The sequence below is a fragment of the Mandrillus leucophaeus genome, unplaced genomic scaffold (genome assembly GCF_000951045.1).
Source record: "Mandrillus leucophaeus isolate KB7577 unplaced genomic scaffold, Mleu.le_1.0 Scaffold333, whole genome shotgun sequence".
NCBI classification, from domain to species: Eukaryota; Metazoa; Chordata; class Mammalia; order Primates; family Cercopithecidae; genus Mandrillus; species Mandrillus leucophaeus.
The window spans coordinates 1,676,867-1,697,381 of NW_012103510.1; the positions used below are offsets into that span (position 1 = coordinate 1,676,867).

General features: G+C 38.2%; 1 protein-coding gene across 1 annotated transcript in view; it reads left to right on the forward strand.

Annotated features, from left to right (window-relative positions):
* LOC105545638 (chromosome unknown open reading frame, human C16orf97) overlaps nt 1–18,372 on the forward strand; it is a 49,377-nt gene extending 31,005 nt beyond the window's left edge. The window contains 4 exon segments of the mRNA XM_011988654.1: nt 10,490–10,513; nt 10,515–10,532; nt 18,079–18,120; nt 18,246–18,372. Coding sequence (XP_011844044.1) covers nt 10,490–10,513; nt 10,515–10,532; nt 18,079–18,120; nt 18,246–18,372 — 211 coding nt within the window.
* Nucleotides 18,373–20,515: the final 2,143 nt, after the last annotated feature.

Genomic DNA, 20,515 nt, shown 5'->3' on the forward strand with positions numbered 1-20,515 from the left:
AAAAAAAAAAAGAATCTGTGAAACTGAAGACAGGTCACTTAAAATTATCCAGTCAGAGGAGAAAGAAAATAAAAAAGAACAAAGAAAAATAAAAAAATAGTCTATAGGATAATGGAATACTATAAAAAGAACTAATATATATTATGTGAGTTCTAGATGGAAAAGAGAAAGAGAAAGAAGCAGACATTTATTTGAAAAAAATGATGATAAAACTTTTCTTATTTGGGGATGAAATATATACATTTAGTTATATGAAGCGTAAAGATTTCTAAACAGGTTAAATGTAAAAAGAACACATTATAATCAAACTATCAAAAAACAAAAACAATTAATTTTGAAAATAGTAAGAGGAAAGAGGCTGGTCACATGCAAGGGAACCTCCAACAGGCTAGCATCAGATTTGTCAGCAGAAACCTTGCAGGCCGAGAGAGTTGGATGATATATTCAAAGTGCTGAAAGAGAAAAACAAACAAACAACAACAACAAAAACCTGTCAAGGATGAATGCTTTACCCAGAAAAGATGTCCTTCAGAAATGAAGGAGAGATAAAAACTTTCACAGATAATATCTCAGTGGGTTTATCACCACTAGACCTGAAACACTAAAAGGGAGTTCTTCAAGCTGAACTGAAAGTATACCAATTAGTAACATGAATACATAAGAAAATATAAAACTCACTGGCAAAGGTATGTATGTAGTCAAAATCAGAATACTCTAATACTGTAATAGTGGTATGTAAATTGCTTTTAACCTAGTATAAAAGTTAAAGGGCGGGTGACTGAGCACAACAGTTTGAGGCTGCAGTGAGCTATGATTGTGCCACTGCACTCCGGCCCAGGAGAAAGACTGAGACCTTGTCTCAAAAAATAAAAAACGAAAGGACAATATTATTTAAAAATCCTACAGTTACAATAATTTGTTAATGAATATACAATTTAGAAATGTGAAATTTGTGACATCAAAAGCATAAAATGTAGAAGGGGAAGTAAAACTGTAGAGTTTTTGTATGTGATCAAAGTTAAGTTGTTTTAAGCATAAAATAAACTGTTTTAACTGTAAGATGTTTTACGTAAGCCTTATGATAGCCATAAATCCTAAACCTATAGTAGATACATAAAGCATAATGGAATAAAAGCATACTGTGACATAAAAGTCATCAAATTACAAAAATACACAGTAAAAGAAGAAGAAAGAAACAAAGAAATGACAAAATAGCAAGAAAACAATGAACAAAATTAGAATAGTAAGTCTTTAACTATCAACAACTACTTTAAATATAAATGGATTAAATTCTCTAATCCAAAGATATAAAAAGGCTAAATAGATAAGAAAAACAAGAACCAACTATAAGCTGCCTCAGCAACTTACTGCAACTTTAAGGACACAACAGGCTGAAAGTGAAGGGATGGAAAATGATATCTATGCAAATGGAAACAGAGAGCAGGATACCTATGTCAGACAAAATATTCTTTAAGTAAAAACTGTAAAAGGAACCAAAGAAGGTCATTATATAATAATAAAGATGTCAATTTATCAAGATGATATAATAATTACACATATATGTGTACCAAACATAGGAACATATAATTACATAAAGCGAATATTAAAGGATATAAAGGGATAAATAAACAGCAATACAATAACACTAGGAGACTTCAATATCCCAGTTTCAATGATGGGTCGATCATCCAGACAGCAAATCAATAAGGAAGTATTAGATTTGAATGGCACTTTAGGCCACATGGCCCTAGCAGACATACACACATGACAACCAACAGAAACAGAATATACATTCTTCTCAAATATACTGGGAACATTCTCCAGGTTCTATCACATGTAGGCCACAAGATAAGTCTCAAAAATTTTAAGAATATTGAAATCATATCAAATATCTTTTCTGACCACAGTAGTATGAAGCTAGAAATCAATAACAGGAGGAAAACTGAAAAATTAACAAATATGTAGATATCAATTAACACGCTCTCAAACAACCAGTGGGTCAAAGAAGAAACCAAAAGCAAAATAAAAAATATCTTGAGAGAAACAAAAATGGAAATACTACTTACCAAAACTTATAAGAGGCAGCAGAAGCAGTTCAAAAAAGGAATTTTGTAGCAACAAATGCATACATTAAGAATAAAGGAATATTTTTTAAAAATCTAAGAAAATTGAATCAATAATAAAAAATCTCCCAACATAGAAAATCTCAGGACCAGATGTCTTCACTGATAAATTCAACCAAACATTTGAACAAGAACTACTACCAATTCTTCTCAAACTCTTCCAAAAAAAATTGAAGAGGAGGGAATATTTTCAAATTTATGTTATCAAGCTAACATTACTCTAGGTTTCTAAGGGCGCTCCAAAAAAAATTACAGACCAATATCCCTGATGAGCATAGATGCAAAGTATCCTCATTAAAATAGTAGCAAACCATATTCAACAGCATATTAAAAGGATAACATTCCATGACCAAGTGGGATCTGTTCCTGGGATACAAGGATGGTTCTATTTGCATATGTAAAAACTTCCAATAATTTAGGTATAAAAAGAGTGAACCCCAAGATAATAAAGGCCATATGTGACAAGACCACAGCCAACATCGTAGTCAACAGTGAAAACCTGAAAACTTTTATCTAAGATCAGGAACAAGACAAAGAACTGAAAAAGAAATTAAGAAAACAATCCCATTTATGATAGCATCAAAGAAAATAAAACACTTATGAATAAATTTAACAAGTGAAAAATCTACGCACTGGAAACAATAAAACGTTGATGCAGAAAGTTGAAGAAGACATAAATAAATGGAAAAGTAGTCTGTATTCATGGATTTGAAGAATTGATATTGTCAAAATGACCATGCTACCTAAAGTGGTCTATGGATTCAATTCAATCCCTGTTCACAGAAATAGAAAAAAAACAAAAAGATTCTAAAATTTGTATGGAACCACAAAGACCCTGAATAGCTAAAGTAATCTTGTGCATAAAGAACAAAGCTGGAGCCTTCACACATAATGATTTCAAATTATATTACAAACCTATAGTAATCAAAACAGTATGATACTGGCATTAAAATGGACACACAGACCAATAGAACAAAATAGAGAACCTAACAATAAACCCAGGCATATATAGTCAATTACTCTTTGAGAAAGCACCAAGAACACACAGTGGGAAAGGGATAGTCTGTTCAATAAATGTTGTTGGGAAAACTAGACGTCCACATGCAGAAGAATGAAATTGGACCGTTATCTGACATCATAAACAAAATTCAACTCAAAATAAATTAAAGACTTAAATGTAAGATTCTTAGAAGAAAACACGGGGGAAATCTCCTTGATATCGGTCTTGGTAATGCTATTTTTTGGATATGACACAAAAATCACAGGAAACAAAAACAAGAGGGACTAAATGAAATTAAAAAGTTTCTGCGCAGCAAAGGAAACAATAAACAAAATGAAAAGGTTACCTATGTGATGGATGAAAATATTTGCAAACCTTATATCCCATAAGAGTTAATATCCAAAATATATAAGAGATTCAAGCAATTCAACAGCAAAATTCCAGATAACTCAATTTTAAAATGAGAAAGAACATGGAGAGACATTTTTTCCTAAGAGGACATACGAATGACTAGTAGGTATATGAAAAGGTGCTCAGCATCACTAATCATCAGGGAAATGCAAATTAAAATCTCACTAAGATATCATCTCATACCTGTTAGGATGACTATTATCAGAAAGTCAAAAGGTAAAGTGTTGGTTACAATGCAAAGAAAAAGGAGCCCTTGTGTACTGTTGATGGGAATGTAAATTAGTACAGCCATCATGGAAAACAGGATAGAGGATTCTCAGAAAACTAAAAATAGAATACCATATGATCCAGCAATAATTTATTTGTGTCTGGGTATATATCCAAAGGAATTGAAATCAGTATGTCAAAGAGGTATTTGCACTTCCATGTTCATTGCAGTTTTATTTGCAATAACTATGATATTGAAGCAACCAAAGTATCTTTCATTGGAAAAAGAGATAAAGAAAATGTGGTGTATTACGCAGGCTTGAAAAAGAAGGAAACCTTGACATTTGCAACATGATGAAGCTGGAGGACATTATGGTAAATGAAATGAGGACATGCAGACACAGAAAGACACTGCATGATCTCACTTATAAGAATTTTTTTTTTAATGAGCTCGTAGGAAGAGAGTAGAATGGTGGTTACCAAGGGCAAAGGAGTGGGAGAAATGAGGAAATGCTGTTCAAAGGGTACAAATTTTCAGTTACAAGATGAAAAAGTTCGAGATACCTAATGCACACCACGATGACTATAATTAATAATATATACTTATTGTATACTGGAGATTTGCTAAGAGAGTAGATCTTAAGTGTTCTTACTATATAAAAGATAACCACGAGAGACTGTGGGATGGTGAGTATGCTAATTAGCTTGATTTGTGTAATAATTACATAATGTATACATATATCAAAATATTATACTGTATACCTTAAATACATGCAATTTTATTTGTCAATGAAACCTCAATAAAGCTAGAAAAAAAAACAAAGTCTTAAATAAAGAAATAAACCTTCACATTTATAGTCAATTGATTTTTGATCAGGTACCAAGATAACTTAATGGGGAAAAACAGTATTTTCAATGAATTGTGCTGGGAAAACTGGATATTCACCGATAAAAGAATAAAATTTGACCCTTATACTATATACCGAAAGTAACTCAATATATAAACATAAGAGTGAAAATTATAAAACTGCTAGAAGAAAATAAAGAAGTAAATCTTCATGATCTGGGATTAAGCAAAGCTTTCTTAGCTATGTTACTAAAAGCACAAGGAACAAAAGAAAATAGATAAATTAGACTTCATCAAAATTAAATCCTACTCTTCAAAGTACACTATCAAAAAAGTTAAAAGACATCCACAGAATGTGAGAATAGTTGAAAATCAAATATCTGATAAAAAATTATGTTAGAATATATAAAGAACATACACAAATCCATAATAAAAAGACAGTCCAATTTAAGAATGGGCAAAGAACTTGAATATATACTTCTCCAAAGAAGACAAACAAATGGCCAATAAGTGCATAAAAAGATGTGCAGCATCATTAGCTATCAGAGAAATGCTCTTCAAAACCATGATAAGATACCACTTCACACCCACTAAGACGGGTATAATAAAAAGATAGGTAAAACAAGTGTTAGATTAGTTGTGGAGAATTGAAGCTCTCATATACTGCTGGTGGAAATGTAAAATGGTACAGTCACTTTATTTGAATATTTGAATAACTAATGGTACTGTCACTTTAAATATTTGAATCACTATTCAAAAGTTAAACATGGAGTTACCACATGACCCAGAAATCCCACTCTTAGATACAGACCCAAGAGAAACTTATGTCCACACAAAAACTCGTACACCAATATTTATAACAGCATTATTCATAATAGCCAAAACCAGAAACATCTCAGATGTCTAGCAACAGATGAATGAATAAACCAAATTGTTGTATTTATATAACAGAATATTATTCAGCAAAAAAAGAGAAATGAAGCACTGATATGTGCTACAACATGAATGAAGCCTGAAAACACACTATGTGTAAAAAGCCAATTATAGAAGACCACATATTGCGTAATTTTATTTTATTTTATTTTTTTGAGATGGTTTCTCACTCTGTCACCCAAGCTGGAGTGCAATGGTGCGATCTTAGCTCCACTTCTTGGGTTCAAGTGATTCTCCTGCCTCAGCCTCCCGAGTAGTTGGGATTACAGGTGCCTGCCACCATGCCTGGTTAATTTTTATATTTTTAGTAGAGACAGGTTTCGCCATGCTGGCCAGGCTGGTCTCGAACTCCTGACCTCCAGCGATTCGCCCACCTCAGCCTCTCAAAGTGCTGGGATTACAGGTGTGAACCACCATGTCAGGCCTGTATGATTTTATTTATATAAAATGTCCAGAATAGCAAAATTGTAGATTAGTTGTTGCCTAGGTCTGGGTGAAAGTGGGGAGGAAGTGACTGCTACAGAAATGAGGTTTCATTTGGGGATGATAAAGATGTTCTAAAGTTGTGGTGACAGTTGCACACCTCTCTGAAAGGCACTAAAACCTCTGAGTTATACGCTTTAAGTGGACGAATTGTATGGTATGTTAATTACACCTGAATAAAACTATTACATTAAAAAAAAAATGGGCCAGGCTCGGTGGCTCACGCCTGTAATCCCAGCACTTTGGGAGGCTGAGGCGGGTGAATCACGAGGTCAGGAGTTCGAGACCAGCCTGGTCAACATGTTGAAACTCCGTCTCTACTAAAAATACAAAAAATTAGCTGAGCGTAGTGGCTGGTGCCTGTAATCCCAGCTACTTGGGAGGCTGAGGCAGGAGAATCCCTTGAACCCGGGAGGCGGAGGTTGCAGTGAGTCAAGATGGTGCCACTGTACTCCGGCCTTGGTGAAGACTGAGACTCCATCTCAAAAAAAAAAAAATCAAAAAACAAACAAACAAAAAAAGACTTCTGCAGGCGCTAAACACTGGTGGGGTGGGGAAGGGGGTAGGTACCTGGGTAGAATCCCAGTAGGGTAGGGGAATAAACTTGGATGAGAAAAAAAAAAAAGTACCTCTGCTAACTTCTACCTATTAGAATTGTAATCTTCTATTATGAATGTACATAACAAGCTGTAATGGTACTAATGGTACCTGTGATTGTATTCCCCAGCAGAAATCCCTGATATTTTCATTTTATATTACCGTTGCCTCAGGAATTTGAGAAAAATTATTTGTACTCAATGCCATTTCAAAATCATCTTAGCTATTAGATTAACCAGTAGATATTATTAACGTTACTGGCCCATGTGCTACTGGTAACAGACTCACCTAGGTAAGGATCAAAGGGAAATACAACCTTTCTCTTGCATGCTCTGTCTGCACAAGGCAGAAACATCTGGAAAGAGCCAGCCTCCCAATCAGGACTGGCCACACTCTCTCTCTTTCCATTCCTCTCTGCTATCTGTGACTACTAGCCACCTCAGATTCAAAGCAAAAGCAGAAAGCCAGAGCCCTACTTTAGTTTTTTGGCTTAAGCAACGTTGTTCAACCCAGTTGTAACATCTATATGAAGGAATTGAAGCAGGAGTCATAATCCCAATTAGCTACTGTTTCTTCTGTTTAGAATTCTTTGAACAAGATCTTCATAGGGAAAGAGAAGTGAATAGTCTTATCCAGGTCTCACACCTCTATTACAAACCCCCTGTTAATATCTCTATCAGATAATCCCTCCAGTAAGAGGTTAACATGAATTCTCTGTGTTAGTAGTACAGATGAGTGAACTGGGGTGTGTGGAAATGTGATAACTGACCTGAGTTCACCCAGCTAGTAAGTGGAAAATCTCGGGTTCAAACACAGGCTCCTCTGACTCAAAGTTTGTGTCGCTTCTACTACTTTCAATAAAGTCAAATAGAACAAACAAGTTTTACTTCCCTTTTTGAACTCTTAATAGGCATGATATGTTTATCATAATCTATCATGAGGAAAAATCCCCTACCTCTGCAAAAATGACAGGAATAATGACAGGTTTTTTCTGAATGTTTTCCTTTGGGTGGTGGGGGAAGAAACTCTTTTTCTGAAGCACATTCTTTGCTTGCATGATAGAGTACTTGGGATTATTTTTAGAAATACCTGCACTGTCAGTTAGAGCTAATTTTTTTCTTGCTGATGAATTAATGTTGCTATAAGCCTTCTGCCGGAAACCGTTCTTGGACACGAGAAAGTTTTACTAATTGAAACCCTGCTTTTGGCTCCTTGTTTATTATGAGCCATCTCAATAAGTGGCCCCATCATTTGTCCAGTTGGACAAGCCAGCAATATGGAAGCCTCCTCCTGTTTCACTACTCATAGTCCATCACCAAAGTCCCATCAATTCCAACCTCCCAAATAGATCTCAAAGATGTCCACTACTTCCCGTCTCTGCTATCACCACTATAGCACAAGTATCATGATCTCTTGCCTGGGCCATGCAGTTGACTCCCCAGGTCTATTTATTCTTGCTTCCCCATTCTTTGCCCTCTTTCCCATCTTTTCTCTACATTTCAGACCCTTTAGTAACTTGCCTTTGCTCTTAGGATGGCATCACCTCTCCTTAACTTGACAAACAAAATCTTTTTACTGTTGACCCTAAACACTGCCCTATCTTACCTTACCCCTTAATTCCCTTTACTCTCTTATTGCCAGTTTTATTGACCTTCTCTATGAATCAGGATATGGTAGGTTAAGCTGCAGCAAAAAGCAACCCCCAAATCACAGCATCTTAAAAGCAAAAAGGCTCATTTATTGCTTACAGTATGTATCCAGTGTGTATTAGCAGTGGCAGCCTGCAGGGGGGTGCATGCACTAGAAGAAAGCATGGCCAATTGCATGCTAGCTCTTGAGGCTTCCACGCAGGCATGGTGTGCATACACACAAATGTTTGTTCACATTCCATTGGGCGGAAAAAGTCACATGTTCACATCCACATTCACAGAGGCAGGGACATGCAATCCTAGCATGTACCTAGATACACAGGAGGACACAGAATCAGCATCAGTGCATTGCACCTGCTTCCTTCCTCCATAGGCCTTTAAACAAGCTGATTCCTCTGCCTGAAATGCCTTTCCTTTTATTCTTTTATTTTTTTCAATATTGCCCATATTTAAAATATAATATACCCTCCATTCCTTGAAGTAACTCCTGTATTATTCTCTGCATCTAAGCTCACGCTTAGGGAAACCTTCCTTAACTGGGTCAAAATATCCATATTTTAAGCTCTTATAGCAACATATACATGTATAAAATTTGCCATAATTGCATTTTATCTTTGTTTGAATGAATGTTTGATAAATATCTGTCTCCCATATAAGACTGTAAGCGCTATGAAGAGAGTGACTTCGCTGGCTTTTGCTCACCAGTGTTATAACAACAAAAAACAACACCTATTGCAGGCCAGCCATGGTTCTAAGTACTTTGGCACATGACTCTTTCATATTTACAATAAATGGACTAACTCATTCATATTTACAATAACCCTATGAGGCAGATACGATGATTACTGCATTTTATAGATAAGAAAATTGAGGCACAGAACTTGTCCAGTTTCACACAGCTAGTAAGTGATGTGAAGCCAGGGCTCAGACACAAGCCTCTGACACCAGAATCATGCTCTTTACCATTGCAGTTTACAAGTGTCTAGACACGCCGTGGTGCCAAAAGAGGTGTTCAGTAAATACCTTTTGAATGGCCTGATGAAGGAGTAAACCAGTATTCTGTGATGTACACTCAGGAAAAGGCTACCATGGGGCGATTTTTCTGGAATGTCAAAGCTGGAAATTTCCTTCGAGATCATCTGGTTCACTTTTCTTCTCTTATGGGCTGGTAAACCACAGATCAGAGTTAAGGTTGCTGCAGAGTTGGCTCTGGAATGGCACATTGGAGGGCATCTCTCAGAGCCACACCTTTCTTATTTCATTAGGCAACAAGGTAGAAAATGGCACCAATGGGGATTTCTTCCAGTAGACCAATGGAAACTTTTGTGTATGTGAAAGATTCGAGTGCAGCAGGTGGAAGTGACTTTTACCTTCTCTCTTTTCTGAAATTAGATTTTCTAGGACAGAATAAAAAAGAATGCCAAAGGTAATGAAATCTCCACGGTTACACACACAGTTTAAATTAACAGTGTGAGTCAGTGTTTCAGAATAGAAATAGCAACAAAAGCTGACATCCTGGGAAAAAATGACTCAATTAACTGTATGTGCACTGCCACTGGTTCAAATTTCTTTGATGATTTGTAACCAGAGCCCCGTGAAAATTAAACCCCAAAGAGATTGTGGCAGAATTTGTATCTAGTTACCAGGGTAGCTGGTTCACTGGGGTATGTGGTGGTGATGGTTGAGAACCTTTGATTTCCTAACCCACTGTGGAGATCTAGATGCCTGTTAACCATCTCTTAGAGACACAAAGTGTCTCATGGATGAGGAAACATACTAATCATCACCTCCATAATTCTCTCTCCTGGCATCTAGGTCCTTAGCAAACTCCATTTATCCAGCTCCCTGAGAAAGACATTTCTGGGCCAAATACTTTCGGAGAAAGGAGTAGATCAGGTGTTTAGAAGGCAAATATCTTTATGAGATTTACTTATTTTCTCTCCAAGGAGAAAAGAGCACCAATAGCTAGCTTACTAGAGATTGCTTTGAACCCTGAGGATTACACAGATAAAAGGAGGGAACATTGTGCCTTGTGTTACTCAAGCATCCTTTGCTGCAAATGGAAATTGACTTAGCCAAAGCTTAGTGAGAAGAGTGGAAAGAGGAAGTGGGTCCTGGGGCTCCTTGGAGGTACAGCTGGAACAGGGATGTCATGTGGAGGCTACAATTCCTCTCATCCTCTTTATGTTCTCCCTTCAAAGCCCCCATTTATTATTTCAATTTTCCATCTTTGCGACAGAGTGGGCTTCTATGACTCTGCCTTGCCTGGAGGTCCAATACAGGTGAGTCACTTGTGCAGCAGTAAGGATAGGAGGGCAAAAAAGAAGGAGCCTGGGGCTTGGGGCTGGAAAGTGATAGTCAACAATGCATCCTGTGCCTCTCATCCTACTCCCAGCATCTGATTCTGCCTCAGATTCTTGGAACACAGATGGACCAGGGGTGCATGGCAGCATTTACATCTGGGTTGCTGGAGCTTCTATAGAATTGGCACGCATGTGAAGCAAAATACTGCAGGGCTCCTTGCAGTTAGCTTAGTACATGACCTGCAATCCAGGAGCACTGCCTCTAGACTACATTCCAAGACATTTCAGTATGTTCTCTTTTTATTTTTGTTGCTTTCTGCCTACAAGTCATCAATCCATTCATCCTTTCTCCCATACTCATCCCCTCCAGTACATGCATTTATTTCTTCAACCAACAAACACTTGTTTTATGCATATGTGCCATATACTGTGCTCTGTTTTAGGGGACACAGAGATAAGTGACTCAGTCTCAAGGTAGACTTAGAAAAAAATCAGAGAAGGGTGGAAATTTCTTAGTTGCTGAGAGCATCCAGCAAATAGCCAACCTCCTGTGTCCCATGACAAGCTCAACAGCCAGGGGCATTCAGGCTCTGTCTGAACAATGATTGTGAAAAGTCTATGCTGGGGTTTACTTAGCCCTCCTGGAGAAGACATTAAATTATTCTGTCACCCACACCGTTAAGCTTGGTGACTGAATCCAAGCTGCTTTATATTCAGCCTAACTTGGAAGGAAGGGCACAGTAACACTGGGAATATCGCCCACCTTTCTCTCCTACCCCATCCCAGGAGAAAGCTGCCCCTTTCCCAGGATGCCTCTATTTCTGCTTTGCGGTTCCCAAGGTCTAGCTGAAGATTCTACCCTCTGAAGAGGACTGGGCCTCTTGTTTCAGAAAATTGCAGCAAAATGGAAGAATAGAGAGATATGAACTTGTCACGAGGGCAGAAGATGATCAGTTTCCATAACTTGGGTAGTGACCTCAACTAGGACACATTAAATGAAATCACATATGCGTGTTCTTTCTGTATTGTAATTGGTGAGTGCTAATTTGAAGCATGATCTTTCAAGTGGTCATCTAGAATCTGCTGCAGAAACAGTAAGAACATCAATCATTATTTGAGGCTGCAGATGATTTCATCCTATGAAGAGCTAGCCTATGATGAGTTTCTCTGGAGGCCTCTGAGGTAGGCAGGGCAAGAGATGACCATCCTATTATACAGACGAGGAAACCAGACTCAAGCAATAATGGCTATGAGCACTTCCTATGAGTCTGCTGCTGTCCAGAGCATTCTCCATATACCAGGTATTTTGAACTTTTACAGATGAGGAAACGGAGGTCAAGAAAGGATAGGCCTTTCTCCCTAAGACACACAGATAAGGCTGTAGTAAAGCCAAATTTCTAGACCAGGACTTTTAGGTGCCAGATTCACACTCTTAGAGACCCTGGCTATCTTATATTATCCTAAGGTCACATAGCCATGAGTGGTGGGTCTGGGAGGGAAACCCAAGTATTTGACTCCCACCCTCTAGTGTTTCTCCATTGCTTCATTTTCCCAGTACGGTCTTCATCCTCCTGAATTCCCACTTAGCAAAATGACATGTGGAGAAGTTGTGCTGGCTGCCACTTGAAGGAGGCTGAGTGGTGGGCATGGGCTCTCAGCCACTCCCTATCAACCTAGAAGGAAACTATTCCCAGTAAAAGCCTTAAATCTGTGGTGATGAGAATTTTCTAGCTTACCTGAATGCCATGATCTCATCGAGGCTGGGACACCTGGGATCACAGATTCACTGGGCAAAGACAAACCATTTAAAAATGCAGGTCCTCCCATAAGCAGAGCCTGCAGAGTCTGTAGAAATTGTGCTCATTTACTGCATGCTGGGCAGGGAATAGTCACTCATACTGAGCACTTGTGAGGCACCAGTCACCACACTAAGCATGTGGTCTGCATTAGCTTAGGTTGGTATTCTTATCTCCACCTAAAAGATAAAGAAACTGAGATTCAGAGAGACTAACTAGTATGCTCCAAGTCACACAGCTGGAAAGGCCAACTAAGATTTGAACTCTAATTTCTGTGGCTCTCAGAAACCAGTCACTGAGAGGCACTCTCTGCTGTCTGCTAAACCAGACTGCCTGCCAGAATCAGAAGAGGAACCTCCATCTGGGGTTCACATTGTGAACAAACAGTAAGAGAAGAAAGGCAGGGTAGATGGGGACAGAACGCAAGTCAACTCCAGAAAGCTGATGTTAATGACCATGAGGGTCTCTGAAATTTCATTGCAATCCAGAAATACAAATTGATAGTGGCACAGCCCTCTCTCTGGCAGGACAGTGCAGTATCTGGAATTTCTTCTTTGCCAATGAGGTATTCAACCTCAGGAAAGGCATTTAGTATTCCACATTTTTCTTGAAATGTATAGGTTGAACATTTACATTTTCTTGAAATGTGCCCTGCTTATTGATTTAAACGTTTGTAAGCATTTACATATTTATATAATTTTTATTGCTGCTATATAGAATCTTCAGTTCTGTTTGATTTTGCTAATTGCCCTAGTGCTTCCTCTGTACTGGAGTATCAATAATAATAATGATCAAAGACCTAAAAGTGCATAAGCATTTTCTGTTTCTGGCTTCTATTTCACGAATAAAACATTGATGCTCTTTTTAAGTTGGCCATCACTCATCTGGGAGGTTTTGCAGACAATAACAGTTCATTAGTAATATCTGGTGGGGGAAGATGTATGATGCTGTAAATATTTAAAATCAAATTTGAAAAAGAAGACAGAGATGAATGCATGGGATGGGGGTGGGAGAGGATGAACATGGTGCCCAGGGCTATGGTTTTCACAGCAACTTCCACTGGGGCCCTGCCATTGTTTTCCCTTGTAAGTTCCATGAAACAGGACTTAGCAATATTGCTACACCCAGCAGGGGCCAAAATGGCCTTTGTGGAGTTTAATGGGGATCTAAGCCTGTGGTCCTTCTAAAAGTAGCCCCCGTGATGGGGACTTGCAAACAGATAATTTGTTTGGAAACTGATTCCAAGGAAACTTTTAGGGAGTCTCACATGATAGGGAAAGAAAAGGGCCAATGAAGAGTGTCACACATGAGGTACTGCTGTAGATAGGGGGCCCAATCCCACTTGGAGCCCTTTAAGAACCACTACGAGGGGACCTAAGGGGCCAGGAAACCTTGGTCCATCCTCCACCAGCTCTTTTCCTAAATTGGTAGAGTGCTGCTCATGGAAGGGTACTGGCTCCCATTTCTAGCTAGCCCTGAGCTCAGGCCCAGGTAGACGCATCAGGATCTGCAGGTGGGAGCTATGGACATGTCAGCTCCTGGGTAAGTCCCTGAGAATGGGCAGGACCCATTCAGCTTAGCTACAGGGCGTGGGTACGAAGTCTAGAGTTTCTTTGTTGAGGTGGATGGTAGAGAGAATCCAGCTCACCATTTATCTTTTGGAACTCCAAACTCCAGGTTTGCCTTCCACATCACATCTAAGAGTTGTAGAGGGCAAAAACTGGTCATGAGTGACAGTCTAGTCCAGCTAGGGAAACTGAAACAGTGTCAGCAACAGAGACATCACACAATGGCACTCAGCCAGAAGAGGACTGGTTATCAGGGAAAGCTTCCTGTTGTGGTTAGAAGGAAACCCAGAAATGGCTTTGGGAATGCTGCTTCCTCTATTCACTTCCTTTGAGTTGTTTGGTGGACTCTGATCCTTGCTGGGACTGACTGGGAAGTATTCTCCCTCCAAGCCCTCCTCCCATTCCCAAATCCTTTGTTCCTCAAAGAGCTTATATCCAGCTCTCCAGGCCCCTGACCCATCTTTTCCATCTTGCTTTGTAAAACTTTCCTGAGGCAGGGTGTGGTGGCTCATGCCTGTATCCCAGCACATTTGGAGGCTGAGGTGGGCTCTTCAGCTCTGGAGCTCAACCACCAGCCTGGGCAACACAACAAAACCCCATCTCCAAAAAGAAAAAAAATTACAAAAAATTAGCCAAGCATGGTGGCCCAAGCCTGTAGTCATAGCTACTTTGGAGGCTGAGGTGGGAGGATCACTTGAGCCCAGAAGGTTGAGGCTGCAGTGAGCTATGATTGTACCACTGCACTCCAGCCTGGGTAAGAGAGTGAAACCCCATCATAAAAAAACAAACCAAAAAATAAAAATAAATATAAAAAAACTTTCCAAACATGTTTTATTTCCTTGAATACCTGTTTACTACACACACACACACACACAAAAAAAAAAAAAAAAAAAAACCCTAATCTGTACTCTGATGCTTTGAACTAAGAATGGATGAAAATGGTATGTTTTTCAATGGAGGATTCCTAAAGCTAAACTGCTTTAGCTAAAGGAAGTGGGTTTTTAAGTTCTTCTCCTGCTCTGCTTCATGCATGTCTATAAAATCACAAAATGTCAGAACAGGAGGAAATCTTAGGCTCATCTAATTTAATGTCTTCGGTTCACAGAGTTGTAAATCAGGGCTCAGAGACAAGATGGGACTTCCTTGAGGTCATGACTAGGTGACCCCATGACAAGCTGATAAGAGTCTATCATATATTTGTTAATAGACCTCAGAGCTGGGACAGAACTTTGGAGCAAGTTCCTTTGATCCAGGGCACAAAGGAAGTGGGGGAACCAGGCACACATTTCCCACCCTGCCAGAACAGGGCTTGGGTGAACAATTTTTTGGCACATCTGCCTTTGCTAGAGGACCTGCAAATACTTTTGCATTAAATACATTCCTAGTGGACTTGGTTCCATCTTTACCTTATGATTAAATCTACTTTCAAATGTAGAGGCCAAGGAGTTGCTTCAATATCCTTCATGATGAGATGTTTATGAATGTGAGAGGCCATACCTTCTATTTTTTTATGCCTCTGACCATATCTTCCTGGGTGCAGTCAGAAGCTGTCTATCTATAACATCCACCCACTGACTTTGCACTTAGAACTGAGATCGGAAGGCAACTCCCTTGACAGCCTTACAAATGTCCACATTGTACCAGATCTAATGCTCCTTGTCCAACCTCCTTTTGATTGCCCTCACTTTCCTCCTTATACTTTGACAATTGTCACTTGGCTTCTTAGAATATAGGACTCATAACTGATGGCAAAACTCTGCATCAGTGGTCTGACCAGCACAGAGTGGGCAGTCCCCCTCTTTCCTGGTACCTGAGTGATCTGCAAAAGTACTTTAACTTCTACATATAAACATGTTAATTTAGCCTCAAATCATCATTTGTATTTATTTTTAGCAATATAATAGTGGCACAAATTTACCTAAACTCAGTGGAGAACTATAGGCTTTTACTGTTTTGCTGTCAACTCCTAATCACCCCTTTTCCCCATTCTATACTTGGGCAGCTGGTTCTGAGAGCAGGAGTTGCATTTTTGGCAGGCCTAAACACATGTTTTATATGCCAACAGGATGGATTATTTTATAATAACTTCATATTGACATATTTATGACACATAAATACCATCATGACAATTGAGAAATAGGATTTGCTATGCCGTCAAAAAATCAATCTACAGAGCCGCGCTAGGTGGCACAGGCCTGTAGTCCCAGCTACTCGGGAAGCTGAGGTGGGAGGATCGCTTGAGCCTAGGTGTTTGAAGCTGCAGTGAACTATGATCATACCACTGCACTCCAGCCTGGATGACAGAGGAAGACCACGTCTGTTTAAAAAAAAAAAAAAGAAAAGAAAAACATTAATTTGCAAAATAGACAGGCTTAGTAAAAGAAATACTTAAGCTAAACGAAGGTCTCGTAAACACACTGTCATTATTACAAAAGAGGATTCTACAAAGGTAGGGGATGGGGGTGGGGTGGATGGGAACTAGCATTACTCCTGTCTTGACGGAAATCAGGGTAGCCTTGTGCTTAGTCAAAAGACCTCCATTGAGGGCTCTGTACCAGGTGAGTGACAGATTATTAAACAGGCAATTAAAAAACTAACTCGTGAGAAGAGGTGAAAACAAATGACTCGCAAAATAATAGACCCATAGACACTCGCTCAAGTGAAGAGGATTTCACGAAGTTTGGGAAATGCTTTCCTTCTTAGAAGTTATTAGCATATTAAAAGTACTGAGAAATTTTGTAATGAAGAAACACAAATACGTTTGTTTAATCATGATTTCTCAAGCCTTCTATGACCATCAAAACCTTTTCTTTTACAAATAACTCCAACTGTATTTGGTAAATACTGCTTTGGACAGACCTTCTCTCTCTCTGTCTAAGTTATCTAAAGTTTACCAGAATCTGAGTTCGCTCGTTTCAAAGTGCTCTGTTTAGAGACCATAGAAAAACTCATAAATGTTTACTAACCCATCTCATTTCAAGCCATGGGTCATAAGAACTGACACAAATCCAGTGACACACCAAATAAAGAATATCCTTTTCTCAAATATCTTAATCTTGCATGACAAGATTAAGATTCCTATGTAAAAATATTTTCCCAAGGATTTCATTATTGGGTTAAGAAAGAAAAAGAAATAAATGGGCATTTTGTTTTCCTTACAAGTAGGGATTTTTGTTGTTCTTATTGACTTGAGATTAGAACCCACAAATATTTACTGAGCCCAGTGTATACACTCAAGATGATTCTAGGTCGTGTAACAGAAATCAAAAGAAAATCATAAACCATCACTGTTTTTGCTGCATTTACAGTCCAGCAAAACTAATATTAATAGAGAAAGAGTAAATACTCCAACAATGTTGCCTAGAATATGGCACTTGTGAGAATTAATCAAAAGAAGAAATCCGTGGATTGGAGAAGATATGGGAAGATTTCATGGAGTTAGTGGGACTTAAATATGGCTGGGAAAATTGGGAAGAATTTTTAGAAGATAAGAGGACAACTGGAGCCCCAGGCAATTAAAAAACTAACTCCTGACAAGGCACCTCCGGGAAATTTTTTTTTTCTTGGGCCTGAGCTATTCCAGGAAAATGTTCCTGTATGTGAAGAGTGTCTTTGTTCACCAGACTTTCATCAGAAGTAGATGAAGCTTGGAAATTTTAAATATAAAGCAGACTGCTGCAACTAGACTATATGTCAGGAGTTTGAATTTAGATATTAATGGGTATTAGATATTAAGATAGTAATTATAATTACTGTATATTAATTAATATAGTATTACTATATTTAAATATATATTAATTATACTATATAATACTAGTATTACTATATAATAAATTGGTATTACAAATAATTACTATAATTATATATAATGATATTTTTATTATATCATTATAATAAATAATAACTATTAATTATTATTACTATATAATAATTATATATTATATACTATGCAATATAGTACTAATATTACTATATGATATTATTAATTAATTAATATATAGTGATCTTAATAATACTAAGTATAATCTAAGTAATAATACTGTTTTAATATAATTCATAATAGATATTCATATGTATTAATAATATAATATCTGAATTCAATATCTAATATTTGAAAAATAAGAGGGTAATTGGTTTTTGTCTATGTCTATTTTTTATAAGGACTAGCGAGTTATTTGTGTGTGGACAGCCCAGTCCCAGAAGGTAAAACCATTCTTAACCATAGTCGGGACCATCACACTCAGCTGACCTAATAGCCTATTTCCAGAGAAGCAGAACAGTGTGGTGAGGGCCAGAAATGAGACATCAGCATAATACTTGGAACACAGTTGGAGTTCATTAAATGATTCATCTTCTCCTTTTTGTCATCAGTTTTTAGAGTCCTCAAGTTGTGTTGACCCACCTGGAAACACCGCTGGCTCCAGAATGCCAAGCTCCAATAATTTTATAAAATAAAATTAAAATACCCGAAGGATGTATTTGCAAATAAACTATAGAGATTTAAGATTATACAGCAGTTAAGAAAGCATGAGGTAGGCGTACGTGTGCCAGTAAGGAAGGAGTTTTAAAAGCAAGATGGAGAACAACAAGAATAATGTGATCACATTTTTCCTTTTAAAAACCAAAGTTCCATATAATACTCAGTTACCATTTGATAAGTTATTAGTGTTTACCTGGCACTGTGCAAAGTGCTTTTAAAACCCTTATCTTGGCTAGGTATGATGGCTCATGCCTGTAATCCCAGTACTTTGGAAGTCTGAGGCAGATGGATCACCTGAAGTTAGGAGTTTGAGACCAGCCTGGCCAACATGGTGAAACCTTGTCTCTACTAAAAATAAAAATACAAAATTAGTCAGTGTAGTGGCATGAGCCTGTAGTTCCAGGGGCTCAGGAGGCTGAGGCAGGAGAATCGCTTGAACCCGGGAGACGGAGATTGCAGTGAGCCGAGATCGCACCACAGCACTCCAACCTGGGCGACAGAGCAAGATTCTGTCTCACAGAAAAACACAACAAAAACAAAATGTTAAAAAAAAAGAAAAAAAAACAAAAATCCTTATCTCCTTTCATGCTCACAATGCTGAGAGAGTGGTATTGTTGTCCATGCCATTTTATAAATGCAGAAATTGAGGCTTAAAGAGGTTAAATAACTTTCCCAGCATCATACATTCAGGTAGTCTGATTCCAGAGCCTATTCTAGAAGTCATGATACAACTTAGGTGTCCAAGCCTAGAAAAACACAGGGAAGGACACACACCACTGTTGTCAGAGGTTACATCTGAAGAGAAGGGATGGGCTGGAGGGAGGGGTGAAAGATAAGTTTGAAACATTTGTTTATTACTCTAAATTAATATATTGCTTCATGTATTTGCAACAAATGTATATCAGTTTAATAGTTAAGAAGACAGTCCTTTTCGCAAAAGAGCAAATATATAATCTCACGTATATGAAATATATGAAATAGGCAGATTCATAGAGACAGAAAATAGATTCAAGGTTCTCAGGGACTTGGGAGAGTGGGAAATGAGGAGTTAATGCTTAATAGGTGCAAAATTTCTGCTTGGCATGATGAAAAGTTTTGAAAATAGTAACAATGGTTGCACAGCACTGAAAATGTAATTAATGTCAATGAATTCTTAAAAAATGGTTAAAATAGTGAATTTTATATTATGTATATTGTACCATAGGAAAGAAGAAGGAGCAGGAGGAGAGGAAAAAGAGGAGAAGAACAGCAAGAAGAAAGAAGGAAGAAAGAAGAAGAGGAGGAGGAAGAAGAAGGAGGAGGAGGAAGAGGAGGACGAGGAGGGGAAAAAGGAGTCCTTTGAATTGAATTCATTTGGTTTTTGGAAAACTCACTCTATTTCCCTTCTTTTTTTCGTTTTGCCTGTACATTGTTGTGTCACAGATGTGTGGCGTCCCCAGTGGCTCACAGGGCCAATGAGATGTAAATGCAGCTTTACCTATTTGGACATGTGGTTGTGTTACAATCCCTGAGCAGTAGAAGATGCCTCTGAGCACCAGCTCCTTTGCTTCCCTTTGTGGTTTGAAGGCGTATATTTGTGATCGGCTCAATGTTGGGCAAAGAGACTCCCCTTTCTTTTTTAGAGTACCTCGGTGTCTCTACAAGACCTGAGAGGCAGTGGGCACAGTTTCTGTGGAAAATATCTTACAGTCTACATTTTAAAAAGGTGGGATTGGGTTAGGCTCTGGAGGTTTTATTTACATGAATGAGACCTTCACCTTCATGTGGTGGATTAGAGAAGTAGGCAATTATTCCTCCATCCATCCATCCACTCACCCATCCATCCATCCATCCATTTGTATGTCCACTTTATTAAAAAATCTTTAAGGAGTACCAACTATAAGCCAGACTTTTAGCCAAAAACTGAGTAATAAGCATCACATTTTTTATAAGACTCCAAAAATCAGCATGGTGTTATAGCAAATAAATTAGAATAGGCGTCCAAGATCATGGCTTCTTCTCCAGTCATTTTTACTTACTTGCTGTGTGACTTTGGACAAGTTCTTTCCCTTCTCTCAGCCTTTCAGGTGGTCTCAAAGTTGCCCTCCAGCTCCCAGATGTGCTGATTCTATTTCTATA